This window comes from Cavia porcellus, unplaced genomic scaffold (genome assembly GCF_034190915.1).
Source record: "Cavia porcellus strain 051 isolate PalLab524CR breed Dunkin Hartley unplaced genomic scaffold, mCavPor4.1 scaffold_33, whole genome shotgun sequence".
Lineage (NCBI taxonomy): Eukaryota > Metazoa > Chordata > Mammalia > Rodentia > Caviidae > Cavia > Cavia porcellus.
The window spans coordinates 81,066-103,258 of record NW_026947516.1 but is presented as its reverse complement, the minus strand read 5'-3'; the positions used below and the strand labels follow the sequence as shown (position 1 = coordinate 103,258).

Sequence of the window (22,193 nt, the reverse complement as noted above, 5' to 3'; positions counted from 1 at the left end):
ATAACATGGAGAGGTTAAAGTTTTGTGTATTCATCAACTTGTGAGCATTCAACAGGCCCTACCTTGTAGCTTTGTGAATATTAAGTTGCAGTGTTACTAAAGTGCCTTCCAGCCTGTGAAACCTGTGAGTTCTTTTGTCCTGTCACCAAAGCATAGAAAACATGCTGTAGGAGGCAGGTCACAAAGAAGGTGAAAGAGAAAAGGTCCTGCAGCAGAAAGAAGTGTCAAAGTGGGTTGCAAGTAAGGCGTTTACACACAGTAAAATCATGACATCTAGGGATTTTTATACAGTAAAATCCTGTTACAGGTTGCCTTGGGGGAAATTAAATTCAACCTGCTGTGCTAGAAGTGAAATTGCATAGCCAGTATTTAACACTGAAACAAGGCCCTTAGCAATATTCCTCTCCAGGAATCCCAAGCTGTGGTTTATCTACAGCTGTTAGTTCAGGAGCGGCAAGTGCAGGCCTGGCAGGAGTAGGGGTGAGGCTCAGGGTGTCCTGGTCATCCGAGTGCTTTCTGCTGCAGTCTTTGGCTTTCCTGAGATGATGATGGTAGTCACAGTACAACTGTAGCTGCCATTAACCTGAGGTGAGCTGTGGGCCTGGCCGTGGCGTCTGCAGCGTTCAGCCTGGTTTCTCTCAGCTCAGCCCTCACCTGCAGAGCCAGTTCTCCCCTTCTGAACAGTGTCTCTGTCCTGGGCCTGGTTCCTTTCACACTGACTGTGAATCTCTACCTAACTTAACTACTAGCGGTATAAATATTCCACACAAATTGCTGTGCAGACTTGTCCTCAAACTATTGTATATATGTTTAAGAATTATATATGTCTAAGATATGATTAATGAGTCATGTGGAAGCAATTTTGGTTAAATGTACATTCTTCCATTCAAAATTCATGATGAAGTCTATCTCACAGTGGCCTAGACTAGGTGATAAAAACATTGTATGAGTAAATACAGACAGTTGGGTTACTTAGAAGCCACTTAGAAATTGATAGTTTTGGGAGTTGCTTTGTGTGAATGATGGGACGGGCACAGAGAGTTTGGTGAGGGCTCTCCCTGCACTCAGACTCTGCCCATGTGTGACCTCAGGGCTTGTCAGCCAGAAGGCCGGGAGCAGATTTAATATCTCACTGTAGCCCACAGTTCTCAGTGGAAAGAAACCTCTTCTTTATTTACTGACCGTGAGATATTCTGTGCAGAAACAAAAAAGAACTGAGAAAATACTTGTGTTTTTTAGAATTGCAGAAACTTCCAGGACAGGTTCCAGTGTGACTGTGCACCTTGTAAATTAAGTAGCTGTGAATGTTGTACACATCGTCAGCAACCGTTGTCAGCAACAAATTGTAATCTGTTGGTGGCATTTTTGTTGTGAAACATTTGGTTTGTGACAGATGGAAGGCATACTTTTGTAGCTACCATTACGTGACATGTGTCATTCTAAAGAAGTTGCAAGTTTGTGTTTTGAAGATGAAACAGTCATAATTGCTGAAATGTGTTTTTTGGTTTTTTTTTACTTAGAAAAAATTGTATGGAATAAACTGTCATAGAATCTGGAAAAAGTGGAGCTAAGATGCACGGTTTGCTGCAGGGGATGGATGGAGGAGGCCCAGGTTCGCCAAAACTCTGGGGAGACAGGCAGGTAAACAAGAGTGACATTTGGTCAGCATCTGAATCAATTGTGGACTAGTTTACCTGTGTAAATAATACTCCTGTTAATCTTTATTTTCATTTATGTGTCTTACAGTTGTTAGATTTTGAAAATCATATTTTCACTAACAAATTGAAATTCAGTGTGTTTATTTATTTATTTTTTTGTCTTTTTCCTTTTTATCAGTACAACGGATCGAACTTACAACTGCCTGATTGCAAGGCGGGCGCTTATGCCGCTGAGCTAAATCCCCAGCCTCCATTCAATGTGTTTATAGTTTGAAACCTGAATTTTGAGATATTTATAATTTTAGATGGTAAAACTAGCAGGTTACCTCAAATTGCTATCAGACTTATAAGTATATCTGAACTTTGTTTTATTTGATTTTTTATTATCTTCTTTGTCCTGTTTCCAGTACTGTATAATCTTGCTGGTATTTTCTCCTTTTTTTTTCTATTGCATTTTATATGGTTTGTTTTCTGTCTTCTCCTAAGACTTTCAGTAGGCTTGCATCCAAATATTGTGTGGTTTTTCAGTGTTGGTCTTACGTATTTACTGGTAATCTAAACCTGTCTCTGAAGCACACTGTTGATTCAGACTCAGTCCTGTACCTCAGGCCAGTCACAGAGCTTCCTCTTCTCTCTGACAATTCATGTCATTCATTCATAATCAATAGTTCATTTTTTTCCTTTTATTTTCTTTTGAAACCAGGCCTCACTATGCAGTTCAGGCTGCCCTTGACCTCACTCTGTACCTTGAATTTGCCCTGATCCTCCTGCCTCAGCCTGGGATTACAGGCACGCCCCACCACACCTGGCTGTAATCAGTCATTCTAACAATGTAGATTTTTGATGTTGTCAGTTTGGATTTAATTTCTTGATTATGTAATAGAATCTGCAGCAGTACATTCATTTCATTCATTCTCTTCAGTTGGGTAACTTACCTTGTCTTTTCTAATGTCTAAATCTTTACTGAAGTTTTCTCCAGATACCATTCTCTTTCCTGAAGGTTCTTGCTCTCTGGTTGCCTCCACCAGCCTTTGAATAATTAACGTAGTTGCTCTACTGTCTTTATGTATTTATTTCCTGTTATTTTCAGATCTATTTTGCTACAATATTTGTCGCCTTCCTGAGTCATATTTTCCTCTCATTTGTGGATTTGTTGCTATTGTTTATTGTCGTGTGTGAACATCTGGTTAGTCTAAAGAGGTGAACATCAACATCACATGGCCAGCTTCTAGGGAGGAAGACTACTGTGGCTGGGGTTAGATGCTTGCTGTGTTCCCAAGCCAGGATTTAGGCTTTGTAGAAGTTTGTTTTGTTTATGTTTTTTTTTCAGTGAAAACTCTGAATTTTCAAAATGGCTTGTTTTTTTCCCGATCCCAGTCTCAGAATAAGGAAACAGTTTATTTTTTTCTGATACACACTGTTGGAACTTGCAATAGTTCATGGTCAAACCGAGTCATTTTTAGATCTTGTAATGTTGCCTGCAGGGGTCTTTCCTTTCCAACTCCCCTCACTGGTTTTCATCAGGACACTGACAGTTTGCCTGCATTTCTTTTGCTCTTGGTTTCCTGTCAGAGAAAATTACGTCTCTGTCAATCTGCATCCTCTTTTTTTCACTTCGGAAATAACGGATCTATTTCATCATAAAGGGTTTTGAATATTAATTTGTTAGCCCTTCTGTTATTTATAAAGGCATGATGGTTTATGTGTCATCCCAGCTAACCTGGAAAGCACAGTGTGTGAGCTGCTCTCTTGATGCTTATGGACAGCATTTAATGCTCTGCTCTCCTTCCCTGTGCCCCATTTGAAGGTGATACAATCAAGATGCTGGGTGAGTCTGCAGCCCCAGCCTCCTCCTCCTCCTCACAGCGTGGGGGCCAGGATGGGGCTCGGAGTTGCTGCCCAGCAGTTCCAAGGAGGTGCAAACGGGGGAGCCTGAGTGCCCTCTTCCCACCAGAGAATCAGTGCTGCCACGTCCAGGTGCTGGGCTTCTGGACCCACACTGACCCCTAGTCCTGCTCATGGTCACCTTGTCAACTGTTCAAAGTGGAGACAGAAACTCTGAGACTGGCTTGATCACCAGGGACCAGGCCAACATCATAAACATGGAAAGAGTTATGGGGCTTGTGGTCAACAGTAGCCAGTTTAAATGATAACAAGAGAAGCTACAATTTTTTTTGAATTTAGAAATACGATGTGTATGACCCTTGATGTCCAAGGATGTTTTACTTATTCTGTAAATTAGTTGTCTTCAGCGCCATCTGTTGTCACAATTTAAAATGACAAGCCAGGCATTGTAGCACACATTGGTAATTCCAGCATTCAAGGCTGAGGCAGGAGGATTGAATGTCAACCTAGGTGAAATAGTGACTCCTAGGTGAGGCTGAACTGTGCAGTGAATCCCTGTATATAATATAAAATTAAAATAAAATAAAATGGTGAATTGAGTCTCATGCTGAAAAGGATGTGGTGCTTTTCCCAAATGTACAGATAAAGTGTCTGGACATTATTCTGGGCTCCTTCCTATAAAACCTGCAAGAGATTTTTTAACTGAACAGCCTGAAATAGTGAAAGGTGACCAGGCATAGAAAATCAGAACTGCTAAATTTAAACACAGAGAAAACATTCTTCCTGTTCATTTAGAAAACATCTGAATGTTGGAATGAAGGTAGAAAAGCTTAAGGTGTGCGTGTGTAAGTTTGGGTGGAAGTCTAATAAAAGAGGCAGGGCTCTGAAGCAGCAGGAAAAATCCCTCATCTGAGCCAGGGGTTTCAAATAGAAGCCATGTCTCAAGTGATGCGAGCAGTGCCCTCTGACCCGTCAGTGTCTGTGATTCAGGGCATTCATTCTGCCTGCAAAGCCTCATGTCTTAACCATGCTGCCCTGTATCCTACAGCCTTTTGTCCCACCCCATTAGAATGGCAGTACTCCCTCAGGGCAGCCAGCAACATTACCAACAAGTGACCATTGTCCCAGCTGGGTCATTAAGTCTGAGTACCCTGTACCAGTTCATCCTAACCCTGTTCCTATCTGGACAGTTAGCGATCAGCTCTCCAGCAAGCCTTCCACATTGGATAAAATGAGCCTGAAGTCCAAGGCAGAATCGTCCCCGATTTGCAGCTGGTGCCGGCTGACCAACGCCAGTATGGAAACCTGAGCACATCTGGGCTACAGCAGCACGGCGGGTTAAGCCTTCTCCATTGTAGAGGGGGCAGGAAATAGCATCTTTGGAGAACTGCAGGTTGGTAATCAAGTGGGACTGCTTCAGAATTGCTGCAGTGCAGTCTTCATCCTCAAGCACATTTACTGATAAGAGGTATGTGGGAAAAAAGGGTCACTCTTCCTGGTTACTGCACATAATAGCATCAGAAGCTCGTGCCGTCCTGAACAACCTCAGGAGTCACCCAGGAGCTGGTGGAAATTATGGTACCCACAGTTTGATCAGTGAGAGTTTGTGTGTCTAAAGCTGTTGGTCTCTTTAGTTTAAATGCCAAAAACCTCAAGAAGTTTCAGCTTGTTGAAGATGTACAGGAGGAAGTTAGTGTTCCCTTGCAAAGCCTCTTGCAGCAAAGTTTTGGGTCACTACTGTTTTGACCACCTGCACTCCAGGGAATTAGTGTGCATGATGAAGAACACCTCCTTACCAAAGTGGGGTGCCAAAGTGGGGATGCCACTAATAAACTTCTTATTGAAATGTTGCATGAAAAAAAAGCAGAAGCTGAAACCCTAGGACCACTGCATGAGGAAGAAAACGAGATGGAGTGGAAGGGTGAGAAAAGGAGGAAAAAAGTAGTCTGCATTTCACCAAGAAACACTCATTAAAAACTTGGTTTAAGGATACTGAATTTCAGAAATCACAGTAATCAGGCACTTTATAACAAATAAATGATGGATCCAGGTATTTGAATTGTAAACTGAATTAAAGGCTTCAAATCTTCAAAGGATCCATAGGGAAGACAATCTAAGGGACTAGATTGGACCCACAGATGGATTCCATCACTGTCAGAGTAGAAATGGACAAACCCTTGGGCATCGCAGCTATTCTATGCTGTGTGGAAATGTGTAGAGGGGGCAGGAAATAGCATCTTTGCCTATTAATTAGGCTATTAATTTGAGCTATTAGGCTTGTGCAGGGAGTTTGAGATTACACAGTACTTCCATGATGGAGCTGAGCAGCAGCTCTCAAGGATTGATCATCTGTACCCAGCACAGCTCTGCCCCTTTTCCGCCAAAGGCCACAGCCCCTTTTGGCCCAGGATCATGGAAACTTTGGAGTACCCGTGGCCAGACACACCTAGCAATAGCTCCACTAGATCATGAGTTCTCAATGTCTGTGCTGTAGACCTGCAAACTGTAACAATGGCAATCTCTTAAGTCTTCCAACTTGCCATTTTAAATATGTTCTGCATTATTTTCTCCTATGTACCTGATGAAAAATGGCAGTATTTCTTCTCTACAATATATTATTAAATTCAGGGATAAGACATTCAATTTTAAAGCAAACTGTCCATACCTAAAGGAACTGAGGTTATGTCTGGTACCACTGGTGCAACATGCATTTGGGATTGTTGACTTTCGTACTACGACATACTACACCTGTCTTTTAATCCTCAAAGTTTGTATTCATTTTAAAATGAGACAGTAAGATGAACATGGTGGTGCACGCTTGTAATTGCCGCACTCAGGAGGCTGAGATAGGAGGATCTTTATGAGTTTGAGACCAGCGTGGCCTACAAAATGAGCCGAAGACCAGTCTGAACTGCATAGTGAGACCCTCTCTCAAAAAGACAAAAATAAATGAATAAAACAAAATGAGACAGTAGACATCTTTTGCTGGAATGTCAAATAGTCAAGAGTTCTATGTAATTGAACATAAAAATTAAAACCTGTGAAGCTATGCAAAATGAAGGGAAAAGAGGAGCTGAGAAACTGACTTTAACAGCAATAATACAAAAGCTAGAAGATGATAAGAGGATCTATAACTTAAGAATGAAGAATGTAAAGCAAGAAATAGGGACATAAACAAATGAACTACAAAGGCTATTTACAGAACTAATCCAAGAGAACTTCCCTAATATGGTAAAAGGTAAAGATTCTCAGATCTATGAGGCATACAGGACCCCAGCCACCTACAACCAAAACAGAACTATACCCAGGCATATAATATCAAAATTCCAGAAATCCAATATAAAAACAGTATTAAAAGCCATCAGAGACAAAGAAGAGATCACTTACAAGGGAACACCCATCAGAATGACAGCAGACTTCTTGGCACAAACCATCAAATCTTGAAGAACGTGGGGGGAAATAATTCAAGCTTTGAAAGATAATAACCTCCAGCCATGATTGATATATCCTGAACAACTGTCCCTGGAAATTGATGGAAAAATAAGGTGCTTCCAGCATAAAGAGCAACTAGGTGAATTTGCAACCACCAGTTCAACTACAGAGAATACTGCAGGACATTGTAAAAGAGAAATATAACAAGATTCTAAAAACAGTAACAGAGGCCACAATGAATGGAGCAGAAAGTGAAATCAAGAAGACAAACTGACAACTAATGACAGAAAAAGAGTTCACCAGAAATGAGGCAGAGAAGGTTGGTTATAATTTCTAATATAGATGGCCTAGATACCCTAACTTCAGGGAAAAAATAAAGAGTAGCAGTCAGAGTGGATCAAAAGACCACCGAGAGGCTCTTTATTGAAAATATAATTAGCCTGAAGAAGGTAATATGGACCAAAATCAAACATGAGAAAATGGAACTTAATGTGATAGGGAACCAGAGAATAATAGAGGTAACTAGACAAGTATATATGGATAGGTTGAACAGACAGGCTTTAATAAATGAAGAAATATAACTAGAAATCCAACCCAGGAGTGAGAAAGTTCAGAAACACTTAAGTAAATAGCAGGTTGCCCCCCCAGTACAAAACCGTGAGTGTTGGGGAGACCCAAAAATACACAGTTCATTCTGGGGGAGCAAAAGGGGGGAATAGTCCTCAAAAAAAAAAAAAAAAAAAAAAAACACAAAAAAAACAACAAAAAAAAACCCAGCAGAAGATATAGCTAATAGTGTATCAGGAATTAAAACCCCTATTACTCGTACCACTGTGCTTGACTGGAACTCGTTCTGTCCTAGTTTGTATACAAGCATTGGATCTGAGGGGCATGGACGGCTGTCCATAGCATAGGGGACAACTTTAATTCCCTATCTACTCAATCAGGATCCACATATGACTTGTATTGTTATATCATGACTGATCTTAGTTAAATCTGACTTGTTTGATTGCTGCTTATTATTGACAGATTTTATTCAAAACCTGTAAGGATGATGGCAACAAGTTGATTAGGGCAGACAACTATACTGCAAATGACAATGAGTCACTGCGATATCCATTCTGATTTGGTTACTACCTATTTTTGTAGCCCTACACTCTAAAGTTGTATTTCTGTTAATTCTGTTATATACTCATATGTTCAGTTATACTTTATCTGATGATATAGCCAATTCTGTTGATAACAAGAAACAGCACAGTGACCAGGATAGAACTCCTTATACAGCAGATTTATTTGTCTTTTTAGTTTTATATGTCTATAGGAAAAAGTTTAGTTCTGTCCAGCTTTGTTATGTTTCCCCCTCTAACAAAGAAAGGATAGAAATACATGTGAAGACTCAAGCTTCTGTAAAACCTATAACCAGTTTGTAAGCACTGATCTGATGACACATGATGAAATGAACAAAAACGTTGACAGAAAGAAAGTGGCACTGCGGTACCCAGTGCTGATTCCGGAGTGTTATGATGTGAAATCCATCAATATTATTAATCTCTGTTCAGAAGGATTTTAATCTAGTATGCTCTGTTAGGTCTCAACATAAATGAAGATATGGATAAACGCATACATGTCTTAAGTGTATAGGATTGATAGCTATAATACTTAGTTTTTGTTGGATAGTTGAACAGAATTGTTTGTAGTCCCCCTGGTTGAAATCCCATTTATATGTTCCACTTGTGTATCTTGAACAACTATTAAACAGGAGGACAATATGTATCATCAGCTAGTGATTTATTACTGTCTATTTTTCTGCTTTGAAAGTATGTACAATAGTACATACTGCCCGTTTTCTATTTTGTTTTGTCTTTCTTTAAAAAAAAAATTGGAGGACAAAGAACTGCAAACAAAATGTCCCCAACCACAGTCACTGTTACTAACATACAGGGCCACAGATCCGCAGCTGCAAGGACCGAAACTGTGCAGTGCCTAGGGGGCATTTGGCCGTATGACGAGTCTCTTGCTGTGTCAGTGAACTATGCAGCGTCACGTCTGTTCTTGCCAGTACTCCTCAACAAAAGAGAAGTTTTTTGGTATTTCAATGACTATTGAAATGTCCAGCCTGATTCAGAAAGAGCAGCAAGGTTCTTTGCATTTATTGTGCTTTGAAGTTAAGATCTAAATGATTTAGAGCAATTCTATCAAAATGTATTTTTGATGAGAATAACTTAGCTTATTGAATAGACAGAGTTTTAGTGAAGATGAGATCATGAGAAACATTGATTTTTTTTTTCCAGTTGACCTTGTGTTTGGCAACATATTCTCCTGTTATTTTCCTAAAATAAGACACCTAGATTCTTAAATTCTTTATGGAAAGTGATTTTCTCTTTCACCTCAATGTTCATGTCATTAATTTCTGTTTATTGCCTTAGAACACCACATATATATTTGGTCTCACATGACTTAGTAGTGGAGGTAGTGAACATTCCTATTTCTGATTTTAATATAAACCTAAAAATGCCTTCATTCAGGGACACGTGGGTCGTTCTGTATTCCATGTATGTTATCTAGGTATGAAGTTTCACTCATAATTTTTCTTCTGTGGAGTGCTTTAAGAAACAATATAAATTGAGTTTTAGAAAATATGGCAAGATTTAAATAATCAGATAAAGTTTTTCTTTGTTGATTTTCATGATGAATTTTATGATAGGTTTCTCACCCTTTACTCAGATAAACATCTTCCTGTGATGCAGTTGTGTGTGTGCGTGTGTGGGGGTGTATCATACCTGGTACCTGACACAATTTAGGCACCATGTCACAAATTGGTTACCTTCCAAGAAGAGAAACCATTCTCAGGCCAAGTTCTCTTTGAATAGGGAATACTTTGTCTTGCATTGCAAATCTGCCTGCATGTGTGAAATGTGTCTAAAATTCTCTTTCCATGTGAATGTTGATATGTCCGGCTTGGTTGTAAAAAGATGAACCAAGGTTCTTTGTGTTTATGGTGCTTTGAGGGTGAGAGCTCAGTGACTTAGAGTGACTTACTCAGAATTTAATTTTTGATGATGATAGCATCATTAAATGGATGTAGTCTGGGCGAATGTTAAGACCATGAGGAACATTGATGATTGTTTTTCCAGCTGACTTTGTGTTTGGCAGCACGGTTCTCCTAACGTATTACATCTTGATTCCTAAATCATTTATGGAAAGTGAGTTTTCTCTTCATTGCTCATGTTACTAATTTCTGGTTTCTGCCCTGTAACGCCACTGTTGATTGTGATCTCATGGGACTGAGTCGTGGAGACAGCGGACATTCCTTTTTCTGATTTTAACTTAGCATCCGGACGGTGCCTTCATTCAGGACCATGGGCTAGTTCTGTCCTCTGTCTCTTCCCAAGGCATGAGGTTCCATTTCATTTTTTCCTTCTTTGGCGGGCTCTGAGAAACAATATAAATTGAGATTTTGAAAACAGGTGTATGCCTAGATAGAGATAATCAGATGACGATTTACTTTGTGGATTGTTGTGATGAATTTTATGAGAGGTTTCTTACACTGAGACATCCGTATCTTAATCAGATAAATACCACCTTCCTGTGAATGTGTGTGTGTATGAGTGTGTGTGCTGCTGTGCATGGGACCTGGGACCTGACTTGGTCTAAGCATCCGTTTCATCAGTGGACTGCCTGCCAAGAAGAGAGATTATTTTCTCTTTCCCACTGTACTTGAGTAGGGAATGCTTTGTCCCGCATTGAAGATCTGCCTGCCTTCCTGCAGTGTGGTGGTGTAATCCCCATGTTTTGCACACACTTAGCAGTTTTCAGTTGAATGTTGCATAAATGTGATTAAATGTACTGTATTGTTTTCTAAACTTTTCTTGAGTTACACACAGGTGAGACCATTCTTACTGTGAATATCTTTTGTTATAATCTTTTTATTAGCATATGGTTATAATATATAATAAACATAGTCACCATGGGGAATTGCTGATATATATTGCAAACTGACCAAAACTGCGTCTTGAGCAGTATATTCATGGTTCGGAGGAATGGCTTGCAAGCCCCCTGTGAGATGAATGTGTGAAAGGAAGTCTTAGATTCAAACTGCAATTGATAGTTTCTTTGATTTTCCAATCTCCCCCTTTTGTTAGTACCTGACTTGACAATTTCTATATTTCTAAGCATTTATTTATCTACAGGGTAAAATTCAATAAATCTTAATTTCATTCCTTTTCCGGTCTCTGAATATGTTTAAATAGTGAAAAAGTGTAAGCTCTAGGGAGTTGTTACTAATAGCACCCAGTTGTCACTCGAGCTGTGCCACGGTAAGATGCTAGGATGCAGCGTCAGTGCTCCTGTCATAGATAAAATGTCAGGGTCCCGAGCTGCTTCTCCTCTGCGATGCCCCTCTGCCCCGCCTCCCTACTTTGCAGCCCGTCTTGCACTGAAATCTCTACAAATATGAGCCCAAATGACACTTTGCTCCCTTAATTTTGCATGTAGGGCATTTTTTTCTCATCCATGGAAGGAAAGTAAGGCAGTTTCTATTGATGGATGAGCCAATTACTGACTGTCTTTCTGCGCTGAGGGCTGTTTGTCACTTTCTGTAATAACAGAGCTGTGCCCTTCACAGTGAATTTTGAACCGTACATTAAAGAAACTTTTGCATTTGCAGGCATATTTGAACTGAGACTTTTTCATCCGTTTTTCCTTTCATTATTAATCCCTGTTAAGTTTCCAGAGTGCCGGGATCAGTACGTGTCATACATATGGCATCGTGTCCATCCCCATCTCTCTCCTTAGGCCAACTTTTTGGACACTGAGCCCCAGGACAGCATGGCTTCCATAATCCAGTTTCAGATTTCTAAGACATTCTCCAACAGAAACTGTAAAGGTTTTCATTAGCTTTCCAGATTATCACGTGTAGTTTTTGGAGACTGTTCGTGAACAGGAAGAAGCAGACACAATGGAGCAGCACAGTGAAGACAGATGAAGGATCTGGGGAGACTGAGCTGATGCTCATGGGAAGGAGGCCAAGAGATGGGGGATGAAGTGGGTGGGGAAGGAGGAAGCCATGCAGAGTGCGTGGACCTGCTCCCATGCCGAATGTGGTCAGCATCGCTGCAGGGCAGACTGATGGACGATTTTTGAAACTGAAGGAAAATAAAAGCACCTTAGCTGCCTGTTTTTCTTTGCATATTGAAACAGCAGTCAGGTCTCCCCAGGCACCCTGGCAGTGTTTTCCCAGAATGCAGTGTTGGAATGAGAGGGAGGGGCGCTGTCACTGGTGCCCGAGGGGACAGGGACAGGCCTGGCTTCCTAGCAGGCAGTTGGATGATGTAGGTGAGAATAGCACTGGGTGTGTCTTGGGGGCATCTGGACCACAAGAGAAGAAGCTCGGGCTTGTCACTGCACACGGCTTGCCCCTCCTCCCCACTCCACCTCTCCAGGTCTTTCTATCTTACAGGCTGCTCCTTGTCCTAGTTTGGCTGTGCCAAAACTGTCTATGCAGTTGCCCAGATCGGTTACCCTTCTCTGGGTCTCTTCTGATGCCCTAAACACCCCAGGAGAGAAACAGGGTTGCTTTCATCCCCCTTCTTAGCCAAGGTGGGTGGAGCTCTCCAGGGTAAACTTACACAGGTCACATGTAACTTAGTGCCGGAAGCAACAAAAGGTAGAAATTCAACAGCACTGTGTAAGCAGAACTGGAAAAGGAAGCGATCAATGCCCTAAACAGCAAGTTAGAGAACATGCATTTTCTTTGATGCCTCAGAGCAATTCTTCGTGTCTTTGTTTATTACTTTTTTCACTTGGATTTGGATTCGTAGGCTTCTACTGTGACTCTTGCTTTCGTGACTTTGTACTAGTAAACTTAAGTTTAACCAGCAGGAGAAGCACTGTCCCATCCCACTGTGGCTTCAGCACCCAATTCCAGGGTAGCCTCACAGGTCCCGTGAGACAAGTGTAACTGGATGCAGAATAACTGTTTGATGACCACGACACACATAAATATGTAGAAAACTCAGCCTCACATGGAGTGTTTACAGGTAGAGTTGAGAGACCTCATGTTTGTGACTCACTGTTTTTCTTGGAATCCATATCTGATGATGCAGGAGGTGGTGACCTTCGAGGATGTGGCTGTCAGCTTCACCGGTGAGGAGTGGGCTTTGCTGGATCCAATCCAGAAGAAGCTCTACAGAGATGTGATGCTGGAAACCTTTATGAACCTGGCTGCCGTAGGTAAGGAAGATGCCATTTTGGGTCCTGCTCATCAGCACAGTGTCCTTAATGGGAAGATGGAAATGTTATGCATGAAATGTTACGTGGCCAAATGGTCACACTGTACTGCGAATCAAACTGGACTCTCCCAAGTTTCATATGTTTAGTAAGTCATTACATTCCTGTTTCTACCCTTTAGGAAGGGACTCAGATGACCAGCACGCTGAAGATGAGTATAGAAATTGCAGGAAACATCTAAGGTAATTTGTAGTCAGAGAAGAAAGATCCACAAATGTCAGAATATTAAACCCAAGGAAACTACACAAATGAGATCCTGTTCAAACTTCTTTATCTTCACAAAATTTCTCAGTGGATTGAACATGTCTAATCTGACAACTGAATATTTGAAATATTCCAGTGTCTGAAATCCATTTGGTATTCATCTTATGCCATCCTTGAGATAAAGTAAAAGAGCAGTTAGTGGGATGCCTGGGTACCCCCTGTAATGCCAGCACCTGGAGACTGAGGCAGGAACACTGCCACCAGGTCAGGCCAGAGTGGGACATACAGTGAGTTCAAAGCCACTGACTTCAAAACCTCGATGGCCGTGAAGCCTTAGCTGAAATTTTAAAAATTAAAATAAAAGAATTTACAAGTTTTTCCATGCTCAGGTTTATACATGTTTTCATTGAAATAGAATTCAGACATTGAGGACCAGATGATATGAAACAAATTTTTTGTGTGCACCAAGAGCTAATTTCTAATGGTATATACATGTGTTTTTAAAAGACCACTTCCATACTAAACAAATTATACATGACGTTATATGTAGTTCAATGTGATGTACACATTCAGTGTGTGAAAAATTGTAATATTGTGGATATATTCAAAATCTAAATGAATATCCCTGTTCTAATCTGATTGATTTCTGTTTAAGCAGTCCTTCAAAAACTACAGATGACTCATATTCCAACATATTAAATGGTCATTGGTGGGACCTTGAGTGTGCTGTGACATCTATGCAGATGGATACGGGGATGCCACAGAAAAAGTAATGTAGACATTGTATTTTATCATCTATACTGTCTTTTTAAAAAACAGGTTATCACTGTGTAGTCCAGGGTGACCTCAAACTCACAGTGATCCTCCAGCCTCAGCCTCCCAAGGGCTGGGATGACAGTAACACACCACCCTCCCAGGGTGTACCCAACTATACTTACACTGTGTATATTCCCTAAACATTTAAATAATCACACTACAGTGGTTCTCAACAATTTGTAGCAGCACAAAAGCTAAGCTCTGGAAAAAGCGAAAATATCTATCAGATGAACTGACTAAGGAAATGTGGAATTCACTTAGGCATAAAAGAACAGGCTTTGAATCCTAGTATTCTAGTAAACTGAGGCATGAAGATCATGCATTCATGCTTAGCTGGGTAACTTAATGATCGATGAGAGTCCATTTCGAAATAAAAATAAAAATGCATGTGCATGTATCTTAATGCTAAAACCGTGGATTCAATTTTCAGTAGTGAAAAACCTGTGTTCTATCCCCATAATGGCTTAGAATTCATGTCAAAAAGAATGAAGTGCCGTTTGCCAAAATATGGATGAATGTAGATACCATAAAGTTAGATTAAAGAAGTCAAAAAGAAATTTCAGTATCAAATGTTCTCTTATGCATCAGAATCCCACCATATGAGCTAAGGAGTAAACAGGAGAGAGATGGTGGCAGAGAGAGAGGCAGGCACTGGAGGGGCTGAGGGGGCTGAGTGGAGGGCAGGGGATGGGGTCATGGGGGGAAAGGTGTAAGGGTCACCAGTGCATGGAGCTGGGCTTAGCAAGCTGTGCTGCAGTTCCTCAAAGTGGAAATAAATATTGGGAATTGCAAATGGGTCAATTACAAACTCAATTGAATCCTGTTTGGGTGACAGCTGCATCCCAACCATCTGGCAGACTGCACAATAAGGCGATGGTTGTGTGTTCTTAAGGGCATCAAAGCAGATCTCCTCGTGGTGAATAACTACTACAAAGATGCTGTAAAATGTGAGGCTGATTTGTTACTCTCCCCTCTTACAGAAGTGAAGAGGTAGAGCAGTCCTGGCAGTATCAACTCTGGTATCAACAAGGTGAAATGGTTTCTCCGACACCTGACACAAATGTGCAAATGAGAGTCGTTGGTATAAAACCACATGAAAGTATTTCCATCATTACACCAAATGATGTGCAAATTGGAGCAAGCAGTCACAGTGAAGTAAATATGTACATATGTGTATCGTGGGGAAAGGATTTTAATTATCACCATGATACTCAGGCACATGAAAAACCTCACTTTAGAGATAAAACCTATGGACTTGAACAATGTGGAAAATCCTTCACTAACAATTCATTGGCTAATGATGAAAGAAGTCACTTGGCAGAAAAACCGTATGTATGTAAACAATGTGGGAAAGCTTTTAGCAGAAGAGATAGTTTGCGAATGCATGAATGGATTCACACTGGAGAAAAACCCTATGTATGTAACCAGTGTGGGAAAGCTTTTAGGAAAGGTAGTACTTGCAGAATTCATGAGAGAATTCACACTGGAGAGAAACCTTATATATGTAACCAATGTGGGAAAGCTTTCAGCACCCAAAATAGTTGTCAAATACATGAAAGAACTCACACTGGGGAGAAACCCTATGTATGTAACCAGTGTGGGAAAGCTTTCAGCAGAAAACATAGCTGGCAAATGCATGAATGGATTCACACTGGAAAGAAACCCTATGTATGTAAGCATTGTGGGAAATCATTCAGGAAAGGTAGTACTTACAGAATTCATGAGAGAATTCACACTGGAGAGAAACCTTATATTTGTAACCAATGTGGGAAAGCTTTCAGCACCCAAGATAGTTGTCGAATACATGAAAGAACTCACACTGGGGAAAAACCCTATGTATGTAAGCAGTGTGGGAAAGCTTTCAGCACAAGTAGTAGTTGTCGAATTCATGAAAGAATTCACACTGGAGAAAAACCTTATGTGTGTACCCATTGTGGGAAAGCTTTCAGCACCCATGGTCGCTGCCGAATACATGAAAGAAGTCACACTGGGGAGAAACCCTATATATGTAATCATTGTGGGAAAGCTTTCAGCACAAAAAGAAATTGTCAAGTACATAAAAGAATTCACACTGCAGAGAAACCCTATGTATGTAAGCAGTGTGGCAAAGGTTTCAGCACACGTGGTTTATGTCAAACTCATGAAGCAACACATACTGGGGAAAGACCTTATGTATGTAATCAGTGTGGGAAGTCTTTCAGCATGAAACATAACTGGCGAATGCACGAATGGACTCATACTGGGGAGAAACCATATGTATGTAAGAAATGTGGGAAAGCTTTCACCACAAAAAGGAATTGTCAAGTACATGAAAGGACTCACACTGGAGAGAAACCCTATGTATGCAAGCAGTGTGGGAAAGCTTTTGCCACATACAGTGGTATTAGAGTACATGAAAGGACTCACACTGGTGAGAAACCCTATGTATGTAAGCAATGTGGAAAAGCCTTTACCACATCCAGTCATATTAGAGTACATGAAAGGACTCACTACAGAGAGACTGTATGTACGTAAGCAATGTGGGAGAGCTTTTAAGACTAAAAAGTGTTGTCGAGTTCATGAAAATCTTCACACTAGTGAGAAACTCTATGTATGTAAGCACTGAGGGACAGGTTTCAGCAGAAAATATAGATGGCAACATCCTGAAATGAGTCACACTGCAGGAAAACTATATATGAGCACTGTGGGAAAGCTTTCAGCACAAAAGATAATAGGCGGAAACATGAAAGGACTCACTGTAGAGAAAGCCTGGTTGTGTAAGTGATGTGGAAAATCTTTCAGCACAAGTGCTTATTGGAGAAAAAAAAACATGAAAAAACTCACACTGTGTATGAACTATGTTTGCCAGCAATATGCTAAACCTTTTAATTCAAGTTATTGTCAAATCATGAAAAGACACTGCAGAGAAAACCTGTGTATGTAAGCCGTATGGTAAAGCTTTTAGCACACATGGTTATTGTGAAACATCAAAGAATTAACACTGAGGAGAAACCCTATGTATATAAGCAATATAGGAGAACTTTCACTACAAACAAAGACTGCAAAATTTGTGAAGGTACCCACACTTTGTAAAAAAACCTATGTACATTAGCAGTGTGTACTAGCCATATTTGAATATATGAAAGGATTTCCCACTTAGAGAAACACTAAGTAATGTGGGAAAGGCTTTGGACAAAAACTTATTCTAAATTAATTCATGGACTCATAATGGGGAGAAATCCTAAGTATGTAAGCAATGTGGTAGAGTAGAAAAATACATTACTGCCCAGTACATGAAAAGCCTCACTGCAGAGAAGTCCTATGTATGTAAGCTGTATAGAAAACCTTCCAGTGGGCTGGGAGTTTAGCTCAGCAGTGTAAGTGCCTGCTTGGCAAATGCGAAGTCATGAGTTTGATCCCTAGCAATAACATACCCAAAAATACTACTTCAGCTGGGGATTTAGCTCAGCTGCATAAGTGCCTGACTTGCAAGCGCATGGTTGTGAGTTTGATCCCTGGTACCAATAAAAAAAAGAAAAACCAGAAAACCTTCCAGCACATACAGTCATTGTCAAGTACATAAGACAACCCACACTGGGGAAAAACCCTAAGTATATACAGAATATGGGAAAGCTTCTAGCAAAATACATTACTGTCAAGTACATGCAAAGACTCACTGTAGAGAAGCAACAGAGTAAACATATCTGTACACTGAGTACAAGAGAAATCACACTGTGGAAAAATCCTATGTAAGTAAACTGTGGGAAATTTTTCAGTAAATCCTATCATTCTAAAATACATAAAAAGACTTACACTGTGGAGAAACCCAGCATATGCAGGCAATGTGGAAAGCCTTTCGGCATGCAGTGTTTTACCAAGATACAAATGGACTCACATGCTTCAAATGCTATGTATGTAAACAATGTGAGAATGCAGTCAGTACAGAATGAAATACATAAAAATCTCACTTAGGAGAAAGACTGTAAACAAGCAAAAGCTTCTTCAGTAACATCAGTATTCAAAAGGGCGACTTACACTGACATGAATCATATGGAGTAGATCTTTTCTTGAAACAGTAAAGCATGTTTTAGACCAACTGGTATCAATAAATAAATGAAAGAATTTACAATGGACAGACTCACAACATGGATGAGCTATGTAGGAGTATTTTTTCCTCACCTGAAATATATGAAAGAATTCTAATGAAAAGAAATTATCCATATTCTTCCATTCTTCCAATAGACTTGACATACATGAAAGTTCTTCCACTAAAAAAAAACTCTGGGCAAATAATGTGAGAATTCATTGATACGATAACATCACAAAACCTACAGATTCAGGAGAGTTAGTAAAAAGTAGAATATGAGAAATCATTTTTGCATTTTTTATTAAATCTCGCACAGCACAGTAGAGTTCAAAGAATGTCCATCATGTGGGAACATCTGTAGTCATTTTGGCTTAATTCATGTGGCGGGTTAGCACAGCCCTGTGGCAGAACATTAATATAACTGATGTACAGAAGTTCTCAGTTGCACTGCATCTAAGAAGTGAATATTGTATCTATCGGTGTTTGTATGAAACTCTCAGCTATAATTTTCCTAATTCTTTGATCAATTTTATATAGTTTAAACCTAAAGATGAGTTATGTTAAAATAAGATATCAATTATTTCTCCAGAAAATGTACATATGGAAGAGATATCTTAAAGTATAAATACTCTAAACTCAGTCTTCATGGAGATTTCTGGATTAAATAATTTGAAGTTTACTTTTAAAAATATATACTGCATTTAAATCTGTGCCTCCTTGTAAGCAGCAACACAGCAGATTAGTATTGTTTCCTTAAAGTAGATGATAATTGTCTTTTATTTGTTAGAGCTGCAGCTTAGGTATCTTGTATTTCCATACACACCATTAGGTTCATTATTTTGGGTTTTCTTGTTTGTTTGTTCCTTTGTTTTCTCTTTAAGTAACTGTGCTGTAACATGACTCTAAAGCTGAATTTCCTTTAACTGTTGTTATTTTTCCACTAGTTTGTATTTAAACTTTTGCTGCATACTGTGCACTATTCTAGTAAGAATTTTATAAATGGATGTCATAATTTATAATTTTAATCCTAGTAACTTCCATACATGTGTTTGAGCGTGCATTTGTTTCAAATAATATGTAAGTTAACAAATACATTTTTAATACTGTAAAAAATAATATATTGCAACATGATTACAAATCACAGGGAGCGCAAAAATTTGTCCACCATTTCTCCACATCAGAAACATTAATATCATATGTCTATAATATCAGTTGTTTTTTATCATTAAATTTTACTTTTTAGGCTCATGTTCCATGATTTATTTTGGAATTCATTATTCAAAGTATATCTCTATTTCTATGAGTCCCCCACTGCCAGAGACCAGCAGGACTATATATTTTCTCAGTGAAGACACAATACATTATAATAAGTAACCTCTCCACATTCCTTAATGATGATTTTCGATCGTGTGCAAGAACATCCTCAGGAATTTTGATCCTATTGATTTTTGACACTATTGGGTGCTTTCTTTTATTCACAATTTGTCAGTTCTTAGCTCTATTTTTTCTATGCTGAAAATATCTTTTATACTTTGGAAATACATTTTTTAACTTGGAAAACTCAAATCAGTCATTAAAAATAGAAATTGAGTAATTTGTGTGATTCATTTGTGTTCTATTTTCTCAAATTTAGACATAGATTTATGGTAGTGTTTTCATTGCCAAGTACCACTGTCAGATGATTAAAGAAAATGATGTCAATTACAAAGCATATGATTTGTTCATGCTGTCAGGGTGAGACCATCTGGCATCCTTGACTTATTTTGCCTCTTTATCTACAAATACTGCAGTGCTTTGTAAAATATGCTGCATTGTTTTCCCTTTCAATTCAGTAGCAGCTCCATTTACCATGAGGTCAGATTTCAGTAATGCCAGGTCAGAGCGTAAATGAGAAATACATTGAGTAGTCTTAGTACTCTGCACATTGGTACCTCACCGTAGCCTAAGTTTATTATACTTAGACAAGCCACATTTTATTTACTCTTTTTTCTTTTTAATGATAAGGTCTCACCATGTAGCCTTCAACTCATGGCAATCTTAATCCTGCCAAATGTTGGTTAGGCATTTACCACCCCAGGGAAATTTTTTGTCTATTTTATAATGAAATGTGTTTCATTCATCATGAACTCTACTATATTGTGTAATATACCATATGTATTTACATGGTTACATTTATGAGTAATTTTACTTCAGTTCATTTCTAACTCTTATCATCATTAGAGCATTGCATAATGCACACTGTTAGAGCAGCCAAAGCAAAACTGCAAATAGAGGTCATTTTATCCTGAGCATATTTATTTCCCACCAGCTTACAATCAAGAAAATATTAGTGTCAGCAGTTTGTGTCTGTCATGTTGCCACTCAGGCACAGGTGTACTGCGTAATTAAAAGCAAATGGAGGCAGAGGGGAAATAACGTGTGCAACACGGTGGAATGTGTGTCAAAATATGAGAAGCTCTAACTGAAGCTAGAATAGAACCACATAAAATAAAGCCAATCGAAACAAGACTGTCAGTGAGAAAGGACTTCAAAACAAGATATTAGGCAATCAACAGTGGTCACCATATGCCTCTTGTCTTCAAAATAATTGCCCATACCTTCAGATGTAGTAAAATCAAGCAAAACATAACAATACAGCAATGAAAACAAAATAATGAATGCAGTACAAGACTTCAGAACAATATAATAGTGAATCCAATATGGGTACCATAGTATATCTTATCGTTGAAATAGCAACCCGTGTGATCAGATATAATAAAATCAAGATGAAACAATAAAATCCAACCATCCAAAAGAATGAGAAAGATACAGCCTTTAATACAATAGAGCATTAACTATGGCTGCCACCTTAGGAAGGAGAGCCTGCATTTATGCTACACTGTATTTTTCTCTTAACACATGTTTAGACCACCAGTTTTAGGCCTATAAACTCAGTGACACACTAAACATTACAACTATTAAGTTGTATTTTTGCTTATTAGCTATCATCAAAGCCTGTGTTTCTCTAGATCAGCCAGTTACTTATGAGCAGTGGGGACATAGGCTCTTCTTGTGTTCCTGCCCACATGCCATAAGGGGCTGGCATCTGGCCTTCCATCAATCATCCTGCACATGGGGCCAAGTCACAGGAAGTCTTATATTCTTTTTGATTTCTTGTTCTCCTCCTGCACAGTCCACAAATGATGCTGATCCCTCTGACCTTCCCTCAGGCAGCCTGTGTGTGGCTGCAAACCACAGGAAATCTCAGCTTCTTACTGACCTCCTGTTCTCTTCTTCCACAGTGTGAGAATGACACTAACTCACAGCAGAGTGCTGGTGTCTGGCTCCCCTCCAATCAGCCCGGGCATGGTGCCGAGTCACAGGAGGTCTTACATTCTTGTTGATTTCTTGTTCTACTGTCTCAGTCTTTAAATGGCATTGACTCATAGGAAAGGGCTGGCATCTCTCATTTTTTCACTTCAAGCTTCAGGTATTCTGTCCATTTTTCTGCCCCATCTTCAAATTTGGTGAATGCTCAATAAATATTGATAATCCAGAGAAACAGTTTTCTTAGCTCCAGGAAAGTTCTGACCTGAACTGGAATATTGTTAATCTAATAAAAGTCTTAATGACATTCCTACTGTTAACGACATACAAAACAGTGGTAATACTGTAAAAATTCCTGAAATATAGAAAAAGATAATGTTGATTCTCATTGTTTAAAATAATATTGAATATGGTATTCAATATAGTATTTTAACATAATAATCCTATTCAATGTAGTACTCAAAATATTTGTCATAGCAATCAGCAATAGAAGAAATATACAGGAAATGTACAGCAATCAGTGAAATTATATTTATAAATAATATTATTTACATGGAAAAATCAAAAGAATTCCTCAG

The 22,193-nt window shown here is 39.3% G+C and overlaps 1 protein-coding gene across 3 annotated transcripts in view; it reads left to right on the top strand.

The window, feature by feature from the left end:
- The window catches only part of LOC100716294 (zinc finger protein 709-like), a 29,499-nt gene extending 9,596 nt beyond the window's left edge, over positions 1 to 19,903 (top strand). Inside the window, exons 2-6 of one of the 3 annotated variants that reach the window (XM_063242774.1) lie at positions 1,521 to 1,641; positions 13,040 to 13,166; positions 13,345 to 13,405; positions 14,086 to 14,196; positions 15,224 to 19,903. In XM_063242774.1, the coding sequence (XP_063098844.1) occupies positions 1,573 to 1,641; positions 13,040 to 13,166; positions 13,345 to 13,405; positions 14,086 to 14,196; positions 15,224 to 16,757 (1,902 nt within the window). In that variant the 5' untranslated portion in view covers positions 1,521 to 1,572 and the 3' untranslated portion in view covers positions 16,758 to 19,903. Of the gene's footprint in view, positions 1 to 1,520; positions 1,642 to 13,039; positions 13,167 to 13,344; positions 13,406 to 14,082; positions 14,197 to 15,223 lie in introns of all 3 variants that reach the window. The other 2 variants (XM_063242773.1, XM_063242775.1) reach the window with 2 other exon arrangements.
- Positions 19,904 to 22,193: the final 2,290 nt, after the last annotated feature.